Below are 21,917 nucleotides of genomic sequence, written 5' to 3' on the forward strand. Positions count from 1 at the left end.
GCACCATTTCCCCATTTCTCCTCCTTCCCCCTCCCAGTTGTTAACCCTCCAAATGATCCCCATACCTGTAATTCTGTTTCTAATCTGGTTTGCTTAGTTGGATTTTGTTTTATTTTTTAGATTTAGTTGTTGATAGTTGTGAGTTTGTTGTCATTTTAATGTTCATAGTTTTGATCTTTCTTAAATAAGTTCCTTTAACGTTTCATAAAATAAGGACTTGGTGATGATGTACTCCTTTAGCTTTACCTTGTCTGGGAAGCACTTTATCTGGCCTTTCATTCTAAACGATAGCTTTACTGGGTAGAGTAATCTTGGTTGTAGGTCCTTGCTTTTCATCACAGTGAGTATTTCTTGCCAGTCCCTTCTTGCCTGCAAAATTTCTTTTGAGAAATCAGCTGATAGTCTTATAGGCACCCCTTTATAGGTAACTATGTTTTTCTCTTGCTGCTTTTAAGATTCTCTCTTTCTCTTTAACCTTTGGCATTTTAATTATGATGTGTCTTGGTGTGGTCCTCTTTGGGTGTAGCTTGTTTGGGACTCCCTATGCTTCCTGGACTTGCATGTCTATCTTCTTCTTCAAATTTGGGAAATTTTTCTTCATTGTTTTTTCACATAAGCTTTCAATTTCTTGCTCTTCCTCTTCTCCTTCTGGCATCTCTCTCATTCGGATGTTGACATGTTTAAAGTTGTCCCAGCGGTTCCTAAGCCTCTTCTCATTTCTTTCAATTCTTGTTTCCTAATTCTGTAGTGGTTGACTCTTTTTTTCCTCCTTATGTTTTAAATCATTGATATGAACCCCACTTTCCTTCCCTCCACCCTTGGTTTTGTGTGAATTTTCCTTCATTTCATTTAGCATAGCTTTCACTTCTTCCCTTATGTGTTTGCCGTACTTAAGCATATCTGTAAATTCTGTGAGTACCTTTATCACCAGGGTTTTGAACTCTACGTCTGTTAGGTTGGCTATCTCCTCATCTGTTAGGAAGGCTATCTCCTTGTCGCTTAGTTCTCTCACTGGAACCTTGATCCGTTCCCTCTTTGGGGCCATACTTCTCTGTCTTCTCATCTTGACAGGTTCCTGTGTTTGCCTCTAGGTCTTAGGTAGAGCTGTTGCACCTGTTACGTTGTAAAGGGTGGAGCCTTAGATATTCGTCTGTACAGGGCTACCCGTTTCACCATGTTGTGGCACTGTTTGTGGGGAAGGGATCTGAGAGGGAACAATGCCCCTTGCTCAGCACTCACCCCTTTTCTAGGCACTTCTCCCACTTTCATATGGGACTGGCGCCTCTAGCTGTTGATCTGGCTGTCGTTCCCAGAGTGGGTGGGTCTTCAGTTATTCTAGGACTGTGGGGGCCCTTTAAACAAGTGGACTCTCAAGAGACTGGCAGTTTCTTCCTCTGCCGCAGTTCCCACTGGTTTTCAGGCAGAAGCAATGAGGCTTTATTTTCCCCTGCAATGGGTCCGTGAGCTGTGCGGTCTGGTCTGGTGCTGGAAGCACTCCCCAGGTGTTCCTCCCCACTTTTTAAAATGTGTGACTGAGCTTTCGCTGGCCTGCAGCTGCCACCACCACACCACGTCCTCTCTGCCCTAGCTCCGCCCCTTCGACCTGTCTGGATGAGTGTTTCTTCTTTATATCTTTGTTTGTTGGATTTCCATGCAGCTCATTTTTTAGGAACTTCTGGTTGTCTCTAGTTTTCGGGTAGTTGTATTCCTTCTTAGTTATGGAAGAAGATGCAGCATGTCTATCTATACCTCATCTTGGCCGGAAGTCTACCCACTCTGTTTTTTTAGGACACTCCCGGTCCTGGATAGGTGCAAGTGGGCGGGGCTGCTACTCTGTTGCCATCTTCGAAGTCCTAATCAGCTGCCCCATTTTTTATTTTTTAATTACAGTTGACATACAATATTATATTAGTTACAGATGTACACCACAGTGATTTAGACATTATATAACTCAGTAAGTAATCATTCTGGTAATTCTCATACCCATCTGACACCATACATGTTATTATAATAATATTGATTATATTCTCTGTGCTGTACTTTACATCCCCATCACTTTTCAGTAACTACCAGTTTGTAGTTCTTAATCCCTTCACCTTTTCACTCATCCCCCTATCATCCCTCCCATCTGGCCACCATCAAAATGTTCTTTGTATGTGTTAGATTGTTTGTTCATTTATTTTGTTTGTTAGATTAAATTGTTGGTAGATATGTATTTGTTGCCATTTTATTGTTCATTTTTTTAATATTCTTCTTAAAGAAGACCCTTTACATTTCATAAAATATTGTTTTGGTGTTGATGAACTCTTAGCTTTTTCTTACCTGGAAAGTTCTTTATATGTTCTTCTTTTCTAAATGATAGCTTTACAGGGTGGAATAATCTTGCTTTTCATCACTTTGAATATTTTTTGCTAATACTTTCTGGTCTGCAAAGTTTCTGTTGGGAAACTGCTAACTCTTTTATGGGGAGATCCCTTGTAGGTAACTTAACTGCTTTTCTCTTGCTGCTTTTATGATTCTTTCTTGTGTTTAACCGTTTGCATTTAATTACGATGTGTCTAGGTGTGGGCTTTTTTGAGTTCATCTTGTTTGGAACTCTGTGCTTTCTGGACTTCTATGTCTATTTCCTTCACCAAATTATGGAAGTTTTATTTTATTATATTGAAAATAGGTTTTCCATTTCTTGCTTTCTCCCTCCTCCTTCCAGCACTCCCATTAACTGAATGTTACCATTCTTGAAGTTGTCCCAGAAGCTCCTTTTATTATCCTCACTTTTTGGATTCCATTTCTTTTTACTGTTCTGATTAGTTGTTTTTTGCTTTGTCATAGTCTTGGCTTCATCCAGTCTACTGCTGATTCCCAGTAAATTGTTCTTTATTTCAGTAAGTGTATTCTTCATATTTGACCGGTTCTTTTTCATGGTTTCCATGTCCTTTTATATACTCTTGAAGTTCTCTCAAATTCATCTACTCTTCCTCTTGAGTTCATTGAGCATCTTTACAACCAATGGTTAGAACTGTGCATCTAGCAGATTGCTTGTCTCTATTTTTATTTTATTTTTTTGAGTTCTGTTCTTTCATTTGGTACATGTTTGTCCCCCTACCCCCCCAGTTTTCTCAGCCTCCCTCTGTTTGTTCCTATGTATCAGGTAGAGCTGCTACATCTCCCAGGCTTTGTAGAGTGCCCTAATATAGTAGGTGTTCTGTGGGGTCCAGTGGCACAGTCTCCCTTTCTCCTGAGCTGGGCACTCCAGGTGTGACCCCCACCCCTGTCCTGTGTGGGCTGTGTACACCTTCATGTCTTAGTTGAGCCTTGATTGCTGTTGCCATGTCAATGGGAAGTAATTACCTTTCAGACCTGTTGGGTGCAAGGACTGGCTGGTACCATCATGGAGGAAGCTGTGCAGGGTCCCCATGGAGCAGGACTTACTTCAGCAGGGCTCTGGTGCCCACTGAGTCTACTCTTTTAGTGTGTCACTTGTGTAGGTGTTTGGGTGATGCTTTGGTGTGGTCTGAAGTTGTCCACAAGGTGTACTGCCTCTGGTGCCTCCCATGAGGTGAAGGCCAAGGTCAGCTGCCACCTGTGCTCTGCCTGGGGCCACCCAGAATGAGTTTGCCAAGTGATCTTTAGATGGCTGCTCCTTGTGTTGGGCTTGGATGTACCCAGGATAGACCAAGCTGTGAACAAAGACCAGTTGCTGCTAGTGCTGGGCCTGGGGCCACTTTGCGAGAGACCCAGGGCATTCCAAGGCCAAATGCTGCTTGTTTGAGAGAATTTAGGAAAGTCTGAAACTTGAGCCAAGACAGGCCATTTGTATGGAAAAGCCACTGAAAACATTGCCTATATTTTTCTCTGTATTACAAATATTAATACTTAAATAAATAGTGGTTCATTTGGGAATTACAATTATTATACCAATAAATTCAGTCTGCTGTGTGTACCACTTCCCAGAAAATGTAGAAACCTTGCAATTGTATAGATGTCTTCTACCTGTTCTTTCCCCATTCTTTGTAATAATTTTAATATGTGTTAAATTTACATACATTGAAAACTTTACCAGATATTTTAAGTTTTGATGTAAACAGCCATATGTGTTTCAACTGAAAAAATGTATTGTTGTTTTAATCAGTCAGTGTCCAGTGAAAGTATTTACATGTTCATTATGCTTTACTTTATTTTTCTTCATTTTGGAGTTTCCTTCTTGGCTCTTTTTTTTTTCTTTTTTCTTTTCTTTTTCTTTTTCTGAATATTGTTTGTTGTTCCCTTTAATGGAGAATTTTTAAAGGTATTTTTAGGCTTTATTTATCTTTAAAAAAATTTTTTTTTAGTGACAACTTGCCTTTTGATAGTTTTAAGGATTTTTATTTCTCTCTCTCTCTGTCTCTCTCTCTCTAGTTTTCTGTTAGTTTTACTAATGTGCCTAGGTCTGGATTTATTTTTATAACTTGTCATCTTTTCTTTGGAAAGTTTTTAGGTACTTTTTCACTCTTTATCATTTCAAGTGTTGTTTTGTGATATTTTTTTTCTCTCATATTTCTCTGTGACGTGTATTATGCTTGCTTATATACTGTTTATGTCTTTTGTGTTTCTGTATGTTTCTTTTAGATTTTATTTACTTATTTTTAGAGAGGAGGAGGGAGAGAGTAAAAGAGGGAGAGAAACAGGAATGTGTGGTTGCCTGTCACACGCCCTCAATTGGGGACCTGGCCTACAACCCAGGCATGTGCCCCGATCCACTGAGTCACATAAGCCAGGGCTGTATGTTTCTTATTTTTGTGTTTTGTACTAATATTCTGGGTATTTTCTTCTGGCCTATTTTGTTATTGTCCTCTGATTCTGTTTTCATGTCTAAAACATTGCTGATTTTATCCACTAATTTAAAAAAAATTTTGATTTTACTTCTGGAAGTTTTATTGGGTTTATTATTATATTTTTCAGTTCTTTGAAGAAATTTTCAATTTTGTATGTATTTGAACATAATAAGCATACTTATTTTGATACCTATGCCTGAAACTCCAAAATACAGTTAAGATTTTTTTCAAAGTAGAATATTTAATAAACTGAAGAAATGGTTTAAAAATTAGTGGAAAAATATTAATGGAAAAACAACTTACAAAACAGTATTACAATAGTATTTCAAATTTCATTTTAATGGGTATAAACAATTATAACTATATGATTAAAAGATTCTACCCAACATAATAACAGGATGAAAGGCTTACTCTTGATTATTTCCATGTATATCTTATGTAATTGATTACAACTAATATTACCTTTTGTAAATCAAGAGTCTTAAGTATTCTGAATAAGATGGTGGAAAATGTCTGGTCTTTGCTAACTGCATAAACTATCTTATTGCTACCAAACCCAACCAGTAGGGGTGGGTCTTACTGTTCGCAGCCTACCAGGCAAATCTCCAAAGACGGAGTTAAGTAGAAAAGAAAGGAATCTTTTATTTAATGGCAAGTTTCTGCCTAAACTATATTGGTAACAAAAGTAAGGGGAAAGGAGAAGTCAGAGTATGACATCAAAAATAGTCTTATTACAACTACTACATAAGTTCAAGAACTAAAAATAACACAAGAACAAAAATCTGTTCACAGTGTTGACTATTATCACCAAAGTCTTTGGAAGTAATGGAAAGTTTCTGTCTCAAAGCCTGTTCCCCCTAAGACAGAGGTCCCCAACCTCTGAGCTGTGGACCGGTACCGGTCCTGCACAGCAGGAGGTGAGCTTGAATATAACCCACTTGAATGATCCTGAACATCACCCCCGCCCCAGTCCATGGAAATATCGTCTTCCACAAAACTGGTCCCTGGTGCCAAAAAGGTTGGGGACTGCTGCTCTAAGATACCCAAAGAAAAATCACCCTGTCACCCCTCCCCTCTGCCAGCTCAGTTCAAGGTTGTGCCAGGGACCTCTTCTCCCACCCGCAAACCTAAGTGGCTTAGCTGGTCTCCAGTCACTCTCCAGCTTCAGGCATCTTTTGGAGTCTGTGCCCCAGGCCTCCCCTCGCAGGTCCTTACTAGCCACCATTGGCAGGCCTGCTGTCAGCTGTTGACATGCCTCTCACCTGGGGGAGGGGAAAGAATCACTGCGTTTTTGCATCCCAGCCTGCTCAGTTTCAAAAATCCTCTCCCAGAATCCCATGGCGCTGAAAGCCAGTGTGAGTGTCCAGCCTTCCAACCAATGAGAGTCAGTGTTGTCCATATTTGCCTTTGTCCTCCTTCTGGCCTGCCATGTTTAGCAAGGGGACAAAGTCTCTAGTCACACCTGTGCAGCTCAAACCCATGCCCCATTTCTGGGGCTCTGTGTTCCCCTGTTACATTATCATTCAGCAAAACATGGCTGATATGCTGACTAGGTTTTAGAACGCCGCATGCCAATTTCTTTGTCTCATTCAGGGGCCAACTTGTTTCACAAAGCTTCCTCAAGTTTATACCAGTGTGGCTCCTTTAGAATTCAGAATCTTGGCTGTGATGAAGAGGACATTATCATTTATTGCTCAAGCAATGTTTAGTCTTTTTGTAATGTTAAAGCCTTGTCTGAAAGAGAACATAAAACCATTAAGGGGAGTGACCCACATCCACTGCCTGGAACCTGAGCCCTCAACACAGTGTGCTGCACACATTAGGTGCTTCATGAGCAGATGTCACAGTTAACTGAGTTTAATCCCAGAAGACTGTCAATTAAAACTTTGTACCTAAACAAAATATATATTATTGCAGTGGTTCCCTTTAGGCATTTCTTTTATTTCTTTAATCAGTATTAACTTCAGTCTTAATAATTGCTGGCTAGTTTCAGTGATACTGAAGTAAAGATTTCCGGTTAATTGCAGGCAGGCAAGAAGCAGCACTCAAATTACTCCCTCTTGATCATTGAGTTTCATGGATAGCACCAACTGTGGCAGTTAGAGATAGTCTCTTGGTAATTTTTTAAAAAGATTTTATTTATTTTTAGAGATAGAGGGAAGGGAGAAAGGGAAAGAGAGGGAAAGAAACATTGGTGTTATGAGAGAAACGTCAATCACTTGCCTCTTGCACACCCATAACCCTGGAATCTGGCTTACAACCCAGGCATGTCCTTCGACTGGGAATCAAACCAGCAACCTTTTGGTTTTTAGGACAGCACACAACACACTGAACCACACCAGTCAGGGCTCTGATAATTTTCTTTGGAGAAGATGCAAAACCTAGATTCCCATGAGCTCGGTATTCTCCTGTCTTGGTCACCTAAGGTCTTGGCTACTTCCAAGTTCTGCTGCATGTATTCAGGGCTTTTTGTGTTTCCAAGAGATGAGTGAGCACTGCTTAAGACAGAGAGAGACAAGAGAACCTTTCAGTTTGAGGCTGCAGGTGCCAATCTTCAGACCATCTTCTAAGACAACCACAGAGGCCCCATGATGGTCAGCTGTCAGGAGTTCCTGCCCAACCACAGACATGACCACTAAAGGACTCTTCTCCAGTTTTATTTCTTGAAGCTGCTGATAAATGGGCTTGATACGGAGTCTCTCATGGGAGTTTTGATGGCAGCTTCTACCATCTCCACCAGAAGCTGGAGGCTCTTGGGGTCCTATACAGTTCAGATACAAAGGCTGCTGGGAAATTGGCATGATGTCCAAAGTACTGGAGGGCAACACCTCCCTCTTAGAAGTATGCTTTAGGCCATTTGGGATTGAGAAGTCAAGCTTTGATTGATTGCATTGTCCAGAGCCTTTTCATATTGCTGGGTTTTTGTATATGCTGCATAAGATATAGTTTTGAGGGTCAACATCCATAGCTTCAATTGTAAAGAACAATAGCTGTGTGGAAATCTCCATCGTGACTGGACTGGTTACTCTGATGAACTTTCTGAACAAATTCAGCTTTGCTCAGTACTGGACCATCAGGACTTCTCTGGCCAATAGTCTTCAGCACCAAAGGGAGGAATCAACGCCTGGCTGGACCCCACATATGGCTCCATGTAGGGTCAGACTCTTGGCTGAAGCACTAGCAGTGGTGACTGGTCCATCCCCTGTACAGCAGGACTGCGTCCGCCTCTAGTCAGTGGTCCTACCAGCCAGGCTCGAGCAGGCCCTGTGCCCTGATTCTGCTGTGCCATGCGCCACTGTGACAACTCACACCCCAGATGTTTATTCTTTTCTTTTTCTTTCTTGTTTTTTAAAGATTTTATTTATTATTTTTAGAGAGAGGAGAAGGGAAGGAGAAAGAGGGAAAGAAACATCAGGTTGAGGGAGAAACATCCATGGGTTGACTATTGACCACAGCTGACTGGGGGAACTGCAACCTGGCCATGTGCCCTCACCAGATCGAACCGGGACCTCTGCTTTTGTGGCACAGTGCCAACCAACTGAGCCATACTGGTCAGGACTGCTTTTTTTTTTCCCCCCTTGATTCTGCTGGTTTTCATCCATGCTGTCTTGACTTTCATGTATTTGGTATTTTTTAGTGTGTTGAAATGAACTAATATTAGAAATTATTTGTAGCCAAGATAATAATGTTTTTCTCCTGAGAGGATGTATATTTACTTCTTTCTGGTGCCTTGGGGCACTTGTAATTTAGGGTTACATGAGTCAGATTTCAGAGTTTGAGGTGATAAATCCCAGCTGCAATTTCTTTGAGGGCCTATGTATTTTTAGTTTATTATTACTCCTAGGTTTTTGTCCTTAAATGTTGTAGCTGGAAAGGGGTGAGGGAGTTTACTTGTTCGCCTTCTCCTTTGGTTGTCTGTGAACATAAATCTCTGTACTTTCAGCCTTCTGAGTTTGTTAAATAGCACCCTCTCAGCTGCTTTCTTTGAAATGGGCAGATGACTGCTGGGTGGCAAAAGTAATCAAAAGCTGTACTCCCCCACCTGGATCTCCATCCTTTTCCAGTTTTGATTCATTAATACCTCACTATCACGTCAGCTCTTTGATAGCTTCAGACACATTTTGAAAATTGAAAGAAATATTCATATTTAACATCAATTGTTAGAGTATTTTGAGTGAAATATTAAAATAATTAATGCCAGAACCAGTAAAATATCAATTTAAAAATATTGACATCAATAGAAAAGGAAATTTTAATGTTAACATTTAAGATTAAAGTATAAAATATTTTAGGTATTCAGCTATGAAAATTCTTATTTTTATAGTGGTTCTCAGAAGTAGTGTTTATCTTATTTATAAGAAGTGTCAGTCAGTGCTAGAATCTGAATTTTAAAATGTTTCCCTTTATTTACGTTACTGTACACATAAGTAGAAAAATGATTAGGAGTGCTTTATTAGTAGGGGCTTGCTTATTCAGTCAGTAATGAGAACTTGTTAATGTTTTTGTTGTGCGTTTGCTGAAGTAGACATTTAAGGGATATCTTTAGAAAAAAAAATTACTGATTTTATTTATCATTGAAAAAGCTTTATTGGAAACTAGAAAATGATGTTATTTTTATTTATTTATTTTTAGGTTGGGCTCATGTGGTTTGTGCCCTATATATTCCAGAGGTACAATTTGCCAATGTTTCTACAATGGAACCAATTGTTTTACAGTCTGTTCCACATGATCGTTATAATAAGGTACAGTGGACATTACTTTATTGATGCTTGGTTATAATTTTTTTTTGTTTTTAAACTGGGAAGTGTAGGGGAATTTTTTTGTATTGTTTTAAAAATAGACCTACATTAGAAAATTTAAATTATAGATCTCCATCAAATTCCAGAGAGATTTGGACAAAGTATAGTTATTAAACTGAAATTATTAAAATACATGACTGCATGCATAGGAGTACAAAACAAGTAAACAAAACTATATTACCTTTTGTACTAACATAGGTATTTAGTATTCTAACATTCACATGACATTTTAGGTCATATGGATTTGTTTTTTAAGAATTACTGACATTCTGTGGTCTTTCAGACATCAAGATTTTGTTGAATTATTATTTGATATGAAATTCACTGATAGCATACATCTTTTCTTTTTTTCCTTTTTAAAAATTCTCATCTGAGGATATGTTTTTATTGGGGTGGGGGGTTAAGAGAAAGAGAGAAATCAATAGGTTGCCTCCTGTACACGCCCTGATGGGGGATTGAATCCAAAACCTAGGTATGTGCCCTGACTGAGAATCAAACCTGCAACCTTTTTGGTGTACAGGATGACACTCCAACCAACTGAGTCACCCAGCCAGAGCTCATACATCCTTTCTTAAAAAATATTCCTGTTGTAGAATATTCCTTACTCCTTTCCACTCAGAATTATTTTCTGCCACCATGATAGGATGTTTATTGTTAGCTTTTTAAAAATCTTAGTTAATGTTTGCTTTTTACCCCATATGTTTTTTTTTTTGTTTCATACATATATGTTGTTTTTCCATTCTCTTTTGCATGTTAGAAGATTTTTCTATTACCCAATGTGCCTTTCAGTGTTTACCATTTATTTGAGATATCAGTTGATATACTCCCATTTGTGGTAGAAAACATCACTGCAGGGTTTCAGATATTTTTGTATTAAACATTTGTAATGCAGATTATTAATATTTAAAAAATTTGGAAATACAGAAAAATAAATAAATATAAGACAGAAATTATCCATAATTCCTCATTCAGATCCTTCTAGATTTTTGTGTGTGTATTTTTACATATATAATATACTTGTAAAAATTTTGGATTATATTAAATATACTGTTTTGTGTGTTTTTGAAAATTATTAACCTGAACATCTTTTTGTGTCAATAAATTTATATTTTTTGGTATTATTTTTAGTGGTAGTTAGCATATAATACAGAGTATTGTTAGTTTTGATAAACTGTAATTGAATTAAAAGAACCCCATATCACTGAAATGTGTTATTTGCTGTTTGGCATGTACACAACAACAGAATCTCTGTGTAAAAGGTATGAACATCTTGGAACCTTCAGAAAGTATATTGTGTGATATTAAAATACATTAAGAATACATTTCGATCAAGTGGGGTTTATTCCAGGGGCTCAAGGATGGTTCAACATATATAAATTGATCAAGGTGAACACTATATTAACAATTAAAGTGTAAAAATTATATGATCATATCAATAGATGCAGAAGCGTTTGATAAGATACAACATCCAGTAAGGATTAAAACACTCAATAATATGGGGATAGAAGGAAAGTACCTCAACATAATGAAGGCCATATATGACAGACCCTCAGCTAACACCATACTTAATGTTGAAAAACTGAAAGTTTTTCCTCTTAAGATCATGAACAAGACAAGAATTCCCACTCTTACCACTGTTATTTAACATAATGTTAGAAGTCTTGGCAGAACAATCAAGCAAAAAGAAGGAATAAAAAGCATCCAAATTGGGAAAGAAGAGGTGAAATTGTAGCAAAATACATTGTGTTCCTATATACTAACAAAAATTTCTTTTGCATTTACCACCAAAAGAATAAAATACCTAGGAATAAACATAACAAAGAATGTGAAGGACCTATACACTAAAAATTGTAAGACACTATTAAAAGAAATTGAAGAATGTAAAATGAAAAGAAAAGATACAGTTATACCTCGGTACTTGTTCACTTCAGAACTCATCAAACCCGGTACTTATCACATTCTGATGAGAAAAAATGTTTTAGCACTCAGAGCTTACTCACCACTCAGTGCCCCTCTCTCATGATGAAACAGAGTTTGACATGTCAGTCTCAATGGTAGTTCGTGAATAGTTCTGTACTCGTTGGTTTTGGCACACCTCACAAGTTCCGGAATGAATGAATGAGGAGTACAGAGGTACCACTGTATTCCATGTTCATGGATTGGAAGAATCAACATAGTTTAAATGTCCATATCATTCAAAGCAGTATACAGATTTAATGCAACCCCCATCAAAATATCAGTCGCATTTTAAAAAGAAATACAACATGATTTGTATGGAACCATAAAAGACTCTATATAACAAAAGCAATCCTGAGAAGAAAGAACAAAGCCAGAGGTATCACACTGCCTGACTTCAACTTATACTACAAAGTAACAATACTCAAAACAGCATGGTTTTGACAGAAAAACAGACACACAACCCATTGGAACAAAATAGAGTGCCCAGAAGTAAACCCACATATATGTGGGCAGATACTTTTCAACTAAGGAACCAAAATCATACAATAGAGAAAAGACAGTCTCTTCAATAAATGGTGCTGGGAAAATTGGAAATCCACATGCAAAATAATAAAACTAGACTGTTGTCACAATACACAAAATTTAACTCAAAATGGATCAAAGACCTAAATATAAGGCCTGAAATAATAAGATACATAGAGGGAAACATAGGTAACAAACTTACAGACCTTGGTTTTAGAGAGGATTTTATGAATTTGACCTGAGAGACAATGGAAGTAAAAAGCAAAAATAAATGAATGGGGATATGTCAAAATAAAAAAGCTTCTGCACAGCAAATGAAATCGTCAATAAAATTAAAAGTCAACTTACCAAATAGGAAGATATTTGCAAACAACGCTTCCCATAAAGGGTTCGTATTTGAAATATATAAAGAACTCATACAACTCAACAGCAAAACAAACAGTCCAATTAAAAAAATGGACAGAGGACCTAAACAAACACTTCTCCCAAGAAGACATACAGATATATGAAAAGATGCTAAACTTCTAGCTATTAGGGAGATGCAAATCAAAACCATAGTGAGATACTACATCACACCTCTTAGAATGGCTATTATCAACAAGACAAGTATTACTAAGTGTTGGAGAGGTTGTGGAACCCTCATTCACTGCTGGTGGAAATGTAAACTGGTACAACCACAATGGAAAACAGTACTGAAAGACCTCAAAAGTTAAGACTAGAATTATCATCTGACTGAGTAATCCCTCTTTTGAGTATCTACCTGAAAATTTTGAAAACATTTATTTGTAAAGATAATGTATCCCTATGTTCATTGCAGCATTATTCATGGTGGCCCAGACATGAAAACAAGCAAAATGTCCTTTCTTAGATTGGATAAAGAAGATCTGGTATATATGTAAAGTGAAATACTACTCAGTCATAAAAAAAGATAAAATACAGGAATTTGTGACAACATGAGTGGATCTTGAGAATATCATGTCAAACAAATTAAATCAGGTGAAAAAAAGACAAGAATCATATATCACTCATATGGGATATAAAACTGAAATGAACAAACAAGACAGACAAAAACTCATAGACAGGCAATAATATGATGGCGACCAGAGGGAAAGGGGTTTGGGGGGAAAGTAGAAAAGGGTAAAGGGGGTCAAATATATAATAATGAAGGAGACTTGACTTTGGGCGATGGACACACAAGGCAATATACAGATGATGTATTATAGAATTGTATACTTGAAACCTATATAATTTTATTACCCAATGTCACCCTAATAAATTTAATAAAATTGAATTTAAAAATTAGAAAATACAGAAAAATAAATAGAAAAAGAAAGACAAAAATTGTCTAAAATCTTCTCGTTCAGATCCTTTTAGTTTTTGTGCGCATTTTTACATATGCTATACTCTTGTAAAAATTTTCGATTATGTTAATTATACTATTGTGTGTTTTTGAAAATTATTAACCTGAAGATCTTTCTGCCAATAAATTATATTTTTGCCATTATTTTTAGTGAATAGTTAGCACGTTATACATAGTATTGTTAGTTTTAATAAACTAATTAAGGAACCCTTATTATTGAAGCACCTCATTTGATGTTTGGCATGTATCTACCAATAGAATCTTCGTAAAGGATATGAAGATTTTGGAAGCTTAAATATGTATATTGCGTGAAATTGTTCTCTAGAATGCAGTTTCTCATTAATACTGCATTAATAATATGTGACATTGCTCATAACCTTATCTCTTATTCTGCATATCTCCTTGTACAGTTTTATCACTGTGTATTACCATTAAAACAGTGTTTGCCATTCTTTTTAGTGAAAATATTAGAACGTTTGAATTTTCTTTTGAGTACTGGTAAGGTTAAAATATTTTAAAGTTTTTTTAAAGGTTATTTATGTTAGTTGACCTTGAATAGTTGTATGTTGCTTTTTTAACATTGTAATGTTCTTATTTTTCTTTTGAAGTGTTTTTATAGTACAGATATTATTTTGACTTATACACTTACTGTGTATGCTTTTGATCATAATTTAGCATTTGGTTTTAATCTTTCACTGTATCTTCATGGTTTTTACTGTTGGTATTATAGCAGGTTAATTTTTTTTAGTTTAGAAATTTAAATCTTTTACATAATTTACACTACCACTCTTTATTGTTTCTGCCTTTGATGCCATGCAAAAAAAATTTTTTTCTCAACACTAATATTTAAGTATTTTTTTTCTTTCAAAGTGCATTTAAAAAATACTTGTTTTTTCTTTTAACTTTGAAATAATCTCAAAATGCTATAAAGGTTGCATTTATAGTAAATACAAAGAGCTTTCCTTCCTTAAACCACTTAAGAGCAATTTATCAATATGATACAGCACCCCTGGATGCTTTAGTATGTATTTCCTATAAAATAGGACTTTTTTCCTCCATGACCAGAAAGTGGCCATAAAAACCAAGAAATTAACATTTTTGCATTATTTCTGCCTACTCCATAGACCTCATCATTATTTCACTAATTTCTCCAACTTTTCTAGTAATGTCTTTCATAGCCAAAATGTTGCAGAATGCATTTTGTCTCTTTAAGTGTCCTTTAATCTCAAATAGTAACTCAGTTTTTCTCTTTTATTACGTTGATACTTCTGAAGATTACAGGCCAGATATTTGAATAGAATGTCCCTCTGTTTGCATTTTTTGTGTGTTTCCTTGTGACTTAATTCAGATTATGTGTTTTTGGCAGGACCATCACAGAAGTGATGCTGAGTTCTTTTTATTACATTTTAGCAGGTGGTACATGATTTCAGTTTTTTCCTTGACTGGTGATGTTACCTTGATCACTTTGTTAAGGTGGTACCTGCAAGATTTCTTCACTGGGAGGTTAATCTTTTTTCCCTTTATAATCAATAAGCATTTTGTTGGGAAGTAATTTGTATGTATATATCTTGTTCCTTATGCGTTTTCCCCACTAATTCTAGCATCCACTATTGTTTGTTGGCTTGATTAATTTATTGCTACGATCAATGGCAAGTGGTGCTTTTCTCATCCCATCATTTTTTTGACATTCATCAATTGGCATTCCCCTTTTAAGAAAAAATTTTGTCCCTCTCCAATTATTTATTTTATTTTTCTTTATTTTACTTAAAATTTTATTAATTTATTTTTTAGAGAGAGGGACAGGGAGGAAGAAAGAGAGGGAGAGAAACATTGATTGGTTGCCCCTCGTATGTGTTCTGACTAGGGACGGAACCTGCAAATTAGACATGTGCACTGACCGGGAAATCAACCAGCGACCTTTTGCTTTGTGGGATGATGCCCAAACAACTGTGCCATACCAGTTAGGGCCACTCTCCAGTTTTTTATATTAGTATGATACTAGTATGAACTAATATGGACTGTTTGATACTGTTTTATTTTAATGGGTTTTTCATTCCTGATGTTTTTTGATGCTCTTATTGTCTCAGGTTTGGCTCACGGGACCCCTTCAAGCTGACTTCTGTGTCTTTTGACATGTATATTCCATTTTGTTAACTGTTCTTTCCTTCTGACACAATAGTATGTTCCAGGCTTACCTGTATCATTCCTGCCCTAGCCCTGGAATCACCAGTTCTCCTTTTAGGTGAGAATGGTGTTTAAAAACCAGAGTGGCACTAGGTGTGCTCATTGTTATTGGGATATTGCTTTCTCAGGTCCTTTTAGTGAGGATGGCTGGGAGATAGGTGTGTGTATATAGATACAGAGATACACATACATTCACATCTGTATTTTCTCTGTACTTATCTGTATATATTAAAGACTGAGGTCACATTGATTCTTCTGTTTCAATATGTGGAGTTATATACATATTCACATATCTATTTTTGATCAGTTGATCTATATATAGGGAGAACTGTAAACTTGTAATTCTGCAAATCTAACTATACAGGATTTATTCTAATATTTTTCATTGCATTTCTGTCTCTTGACTCCCATTATCCCCAATATATTTACTTATTTGATCAATTTCTCTTATAGTAACAGATCTTTTATTGGTGCCATCCTTTAATGCAGAGCCCATTGTAACCTAATTCGGGCTCCACACCTCACTCTGGGTTGCAGCTACTTCCCTGCATAGCTGCTATTTTCACCAGCACTCACTCCCACCCCACTGTGTGGTTGGTCTCATCTTTTTCAGGTTCTGACGCCTCACTCTTAACACTTGACTCCATCCCTATCCCCAACCCTCTCACGGAAGCCAACCCTACTGTGTCTCTGACAGCTGTGTGGGACTGCCCCCTCCTCCCCAGAGTGGGTGCTGCCCTGTTTAGCTCCAGCCTCATGACTTTAAGACTAAAGTATTCAAGGACTAAGGGAGGGAGGGTGGAGGGGAAAATGAATATTAAGAAAATATATATTTTATTTATTTATTTTTAGAGAGAGGGAAAGGGAGGGAGAAAGAGAGGGAGAGAAACATCAACGTGTGGTTGCTTCTCACTTGCTCCCAACTGGGAACCTGGCCTGCAACTCAGGCATGTACCCTGACTGGGACTAGAACCAGTGACCCTTTGGTTTGCAGGCTGACGCTCAATCCACTGAGCCACACCAGTCAGGGCTGACTTAAATCTTTTATCCATGTAATTTCAGAATATACTGAGGATGTATCGAACTTTTTCCTCCCCTCATGGCCAGACAATTTTTTCAACATTATTATTGAATAATCTGTTTTTCTTTTATTTATTTATTTTTATTTATTTTTAAAATTGTTCTATTGGAGTTGTCCCAATTCCCACTCCCCACCCAGTGCTCTTCACTGTCCCTCCCCCCAGTCCCACAGTCATATAGTTAACCTTAAAAATTTAATATTCTATCTTCATGGATATTTAGGTTAATAGGGTGAATGTTAATTCTGAAATGATAGGAATAATTGGAATATGGATTACTGAGTTTTGGAAAACATCCTTAATGGATGGTAGTAAAGAATAATTTGGAGAGCACTTGTTAAAGTAGGGGGCATTTGCTGTTGTTGACCTACTTTGTACCAAGCATTGTGCTAGACATTAAGAATTCAAAGATGTAAAAAATACAGGGTTTTTCTCGATATGACACCTAATTAGTCAAGTAAATATATAATTACAACATATGAAAAGAATAATAATGTATATTATAAATAATAAATCTGAATGAAGTGTTATAGGCATTATTTTAGCCTAAGGAGTTGAATAACGTATATAAAGAGATTATAAGTTCCTTGCAGAATAACTAGGAATTTGACCTGTGGAAAAGTATCAAGTAATAATTCCAGACAGAGAAAGTAAAATAAAATAGGGTAATAGGTACAAAGGGCAGGTGGTAGGCAGTTCAGAGAATAATAAATAATTCTGTGTTACTGGAAAACTGAGATTTAGGAAAAAATTAAAAAAAAATTTGTACATGATAGGAACAGAAATTTTCTAGAATATCTGTAAAGCATATCATTAAGTTGCAGAGAATTCACTGTCAGTCTGTTATGTTGTTAAATTTTCTACATGCCATTAAGTGTATAATGGCCAGCTTTTGTACCATCTGTCATCAGATTTGTGTTTTTATTTTTTGACCTCTTATGTTTTCTTGTATCAATTTCTCATTTCACTGACATGTACATTTTGTTAGTAACATAATGTGGCATATGTTACCTATAAATGATTTTTTAAGAAATAAGAAGATTGGGGCAACGTAGAGATTTGTGAACTTCTTTTGAAGTGGAAACCTGTGTTCTTCAGAGTCAAGGAAGCATTTATTTTAAAAAGCTACAATTTCCATAGTGAGTAGTGGGCAAATGATGTCTAACATTAATCTTTTATATGTCCTTTTGAATAGTCTATTAGATGGCTATAAAGGAATGAGTGTTTATAAGTATAGGGAGGATCGTAATAGACCAAAGAAGCAAATCAAAAGCACTATGAAACATGATCTCATTGGATTGTAAAAGCTTAAAGATAGAGGACAACTTAAAAATGCTAGTCTGACTTTCTTTCAATTTTTTTAAAGGAGTAGTCAAGGATAGCTATTTTTGAAAGTATTTTTTTTTTGTGTGTGTGTGTGTGTGTGTGTGTGTCTTTTTAAAGTATATTTTGTTGATTATGCTGTTACAGTGGTCCCAGTTTCTTTTCCTTTTGCTCCCCTCTGCCCAGTACCTTCTTGCCTCCAGCAATCCCACCCCGCTTATTTCATGTACATGGGCCATGCGTGTTAAATTCTTTAGCTTCACCCTTTTCTATATTATTAACTTCCCCCTGTTTATTTTATACCTACCAATTATGCTTCTTAATCCCGCCACCATTTCCTCATTCCTCCCTTTTCCCCCGCCCTGCTGATAATCCTCCAAACAATCCCCATACCTATGATTCGGTTCCTATTCTCCTTTGCTTAGTTGGATTTTGTTATTATTTTTTAGATTCAGTTGTTGATAGTTGTGAATTTATTGTCATTTTAATGTTCATAGTATTGATCCTCTTTTTCTTAAATAGTTCCTTTAACATTTCATATAATAATGGCTTGGTAATGATGAACTCCTTTAGCTTTACGTTGTCTGGGAAGCACTTTACCCTTCCATTCTAAATGATCACTTTGCTGGATAGAGTAATCTTGGTTGTAGGTCCTTGCTTTTCATCACTTTGAATGCTTCTTGTCAGTCCCTTCTTGCCTGCAAAGTTTCTTTTGAGAAATCAGCTGATAGTCTTATAGAAACCCCTTTGTAGGTATATCTGTGCTTTTCTATGCTGCTTTTAAGATTCTCTCTTTATCTTTCACCTTTGGCATTTTTTTTTTTTCAGATTTAATGTGTTTTATTGGTTAAAATATTACATTTGTGCCAATTTCCCTTCCCTCTGCTCCCCTCCACCCGGTGGCCCCCCTCCCTCCAGTTGTCCCCCCCTTTTAGATTATGTCCATTAGTTGTGCATACAGTTCCTCCCAACCTCTCTCCGTCTATTCCATTCCCTCCTACCTTGATCCCCAATTCCTATATCATCTCCCTCCCTCTCCCCACTCCCCCTCCCTGTTGACCTCCCCCCAATATGCTTCCCGTACCCACAGTTCCTCTTCCACTCTCGTTGCCTGTTTAGTTTGCCTTTGTTTCATCTCCTTAGCTTCTGTTTTTTTAAACCAGTCCCTTTAACATCTCATATAACAGTGGTTTGGATCTAATGAACTCTTTCAGTTTTATTTTGTCCTGGAAACACTTTCTCTGTCCTTCTATTCTGAATGACAATTTCGCTGGATAGAGTATTCGTGGTTGTAGGTTTTGGATTTTCATTACTTTGAATATTTCTTGCCAGTCCCTTCTTGCCTGTAGGGTTTCCCTTGAGAAGTCTGCTGATAGTCTAATTGGGACCCCTTTGTACATAATTCTTTTCTTCTCTCTTGCTGCTTTTAAGATTCTCTCTTTATCTTTAATTTTTGACATTTTGATTATAATGTGTCTTGGAGTGGTTCTCCCTGGGTCCAGTCTCTTGGGAACTCTCCTTGCTTCCTGGACCTGCAAGTCTATTCCCTTCCCCAAGTCTGGGAAGTTCTCCTTTATTATATTTTCACTCAATTTTTCAAGTTCTAGTTCATCTTCCTCATTCTCTGGCAAACCAATGATTCTTATGTTGGGTCTTTTATAGCTGTCCCAGAGGTTTCTGATCCTCTCATTGTTGCTTCCCATTTCCTCTCGCTGCATTGGTTGACTGCTTGTTCCTTCTCCATATTCCAGTTTGTTGAAATGAACTCTGGATTTTTTTTTCCTCACCATCTGTCTCGTATGCGGTTTTGTTCCTTTCGTTATGAAAGTTTTTCGCTTCTTTCTTATCTTTTTCCTGCTCTTTTGTGAATTCTGTAAGCCACCTGATAACAATGGCCCAGAACTGAGCCTCTGACAGGTTTCTTATCTGTTCATCTGTCAGGTTCTCTATCTGCTGCCTGGTGAGCTGTGTCACCGGTATTTCTATAGTTGTCTGCCACATTTTGACAGATGCGTTTTGTTTTCTTGGGCCGGCTGTCGGGGGCAGTGCCTGTGTACTCGTAATGACCCAGCGACCGGCGCCGTTTGGCGTCACAAGTCAGCGACCGGCGCCTGTCTGCGACCTATTTCGCAGCCCTGTGGTGCTTTCTTTGGGGGCGGGGGTCCAAAATGGATTCACACAGTTATTCCGCTAGGAGACCGGGATCCGTCCTCCCGCCCCCCTGGGCCTCACTGTTCAAGGCGATGTGGTGGCTGCTCTCCCCAGCGCTGGGGTCGCGCACTGCCAGGGGCTTGACTGCCGCCGGGATTTTTCGCCGCCCCGCCGCTCCGCCGCTCCGCAAACAGCTTTGCCCTCTTTAACTCTTACCTGCCCGAATGGCACCGCTGGTTTATAACTTCATATGTTGGGCTTCCGTGTAGTTTTATTTTCTGGAATTTCTAGTTATCCTTTGTTATGAAGTAGTTGTATTCCTCTCTAGTTGTAGAGGGAGACTTAGCGTGTCCGTCTAAGCCTCCATCTTGGCCGTAAGTCCTACCTTTGGCATTTTAATGATGATGTGTGTTGATGTGGTTCTCTTTGGGTCTAGCTTGTTTGGGACTCCCTGTGCTTCCTGGACTTGTATGTCTATTTCCTTTCCCAAATTTGGGAAGTTTTCCCTCATTATTTTTTCACATAAGTTTTCAATTTCTTGCTCTTCCTCTTCTCCTTCTTGCACCCCTATGATTTGGATGTTGACACTTTTAAAAAAATTATAAAAAAATTTTTTATCTCTTGTTTCTCTGTTCTTCCATCTTTTAAAAAAAAAAAAAAAATGCTTCATTGATTATGCTGTTACAGTTGTCCCAATTTCTTTTCACTTTGTTCCTCTCCACCCAGTGACCCCCCCTTCAGTTGTCTCCCCACTTTAGTCCATGCCCATTGGTTGTGCATATAGTTCTTCTCAACATCTTTCTATCTACTCCACTCGCTCCTACTATGCTTCTTAATTCCTGTACTATCTCCCTCCCTTTCCCCTTCCCCCTCCCTGCTGACCTCCCCCAAAATGTTCCTCATACCTATAATTCTTTTCCCACTCTCGTTGCCTACTTAGTTTGCCTTTGTTTCGGTTCCCTAGCTTCTGTTGTTGGTTGTTGTGATAGTTTTCATTTTAATGTTCATAGTTTTGATCCTCTTTCTCCTAAACAAGTTCCTTTAACATTTCATATAACAGTGGTTTGGATCTGATGAACTCCTTCAGTTTTACTTTGTCCTGGAAGCACTTTCTCTGCCCTTCTATTCTGAATGACAGCTTTGCTGGATAGAGTAATCATGATTGTAGGTTTTTGCTTTTCATTACTTTGTATGTTTCTTGCCAGTCCCTTCTTGCCTGCAGTTTCTTTTGAGAAATCAGCTAATAGTCTTATTGGGATCCCATTTGTATGTAATTCTCTTCTTCTCTCTTGCTGCTTTTAAGATTCTCTCTTTATCCTTAATTTTTGACATTTTGATTATAATGTGTCCTGGTGTGGTTCTCCCTGGGTCCAGTGTTTTTGGAACTCTCTGTGCTTCCTGGACCTGTAAGTCTGTTTCCTTCCCTAAGTTAGGGAAGTCCTGCTTCGTTGTTTTTTTTCATAATTTTTCAATTTCTAGTCCTTCTTCTTCACTTTCTGGGAACCCTATGATTTGGATATTGGCCCGCTTATAGCTGTCCCATAGGTTTCTGAGCCTCTCCTCATTTTTCTCACTTTTCATTTATTTCCTCTTTCTGCACTGGTTGACTCTTTGTTCCTTCCCTGTGTCCAATTTGTTGATCCCTGGTTTTCCTTCCCTCACCACTAGTTTCATATGTATTTTTGTTCATTTCAGCAGGACTAGCCTTCATTCCTTCCCTGTCTTGTTT

The 21,917-nt window shown here is 37.5% G+C and overlaps 1 protein-coding gene across 9 annotated transcripts in view; it reads left to right on the forward strand.

Annotated features, from left to right (window-relative positions):
- The window catches only part of MLLT10 (MLLT10 histone lysine methyltransferase DOT1L cofactor), a 215,856-nt gene that overhangs the window by 54,915 nt on the left and 139,024 nt on the right, over positions 1 to 21,917 (forward strand). For all 9 annotated transcript variants that reach the window (XM_090266584.1, XM_090266583.1, XM_090266582.1 and 6 more), the window contains exon 5: positions 9,444 to 9,553. In XM_090266584.1, the coding sequence (XP_090122710.1) occupies positions 9,444 to 9,553 (110 nt within the window). The remainder of the gene's footprint in view (positions 1 to 9,443; positions 9,554 to 21,917) is intronic.

The sequence above is a fragment of the Furipterus horrens genome, unplaced genomic scaffold, assembly GCF_987537825.1.
Source record: "Furipterus horrens unplaced genomic scaffold, mFurHor1.1.pri manual_scaffold_2, whole genome shotgun sequence".
Lineage (NCBI taxonomy): Eukaryota > Metazoa > Chordata > Mammalia > Chiroptera > Furipteridae > Furipterus > Furipterus horrens.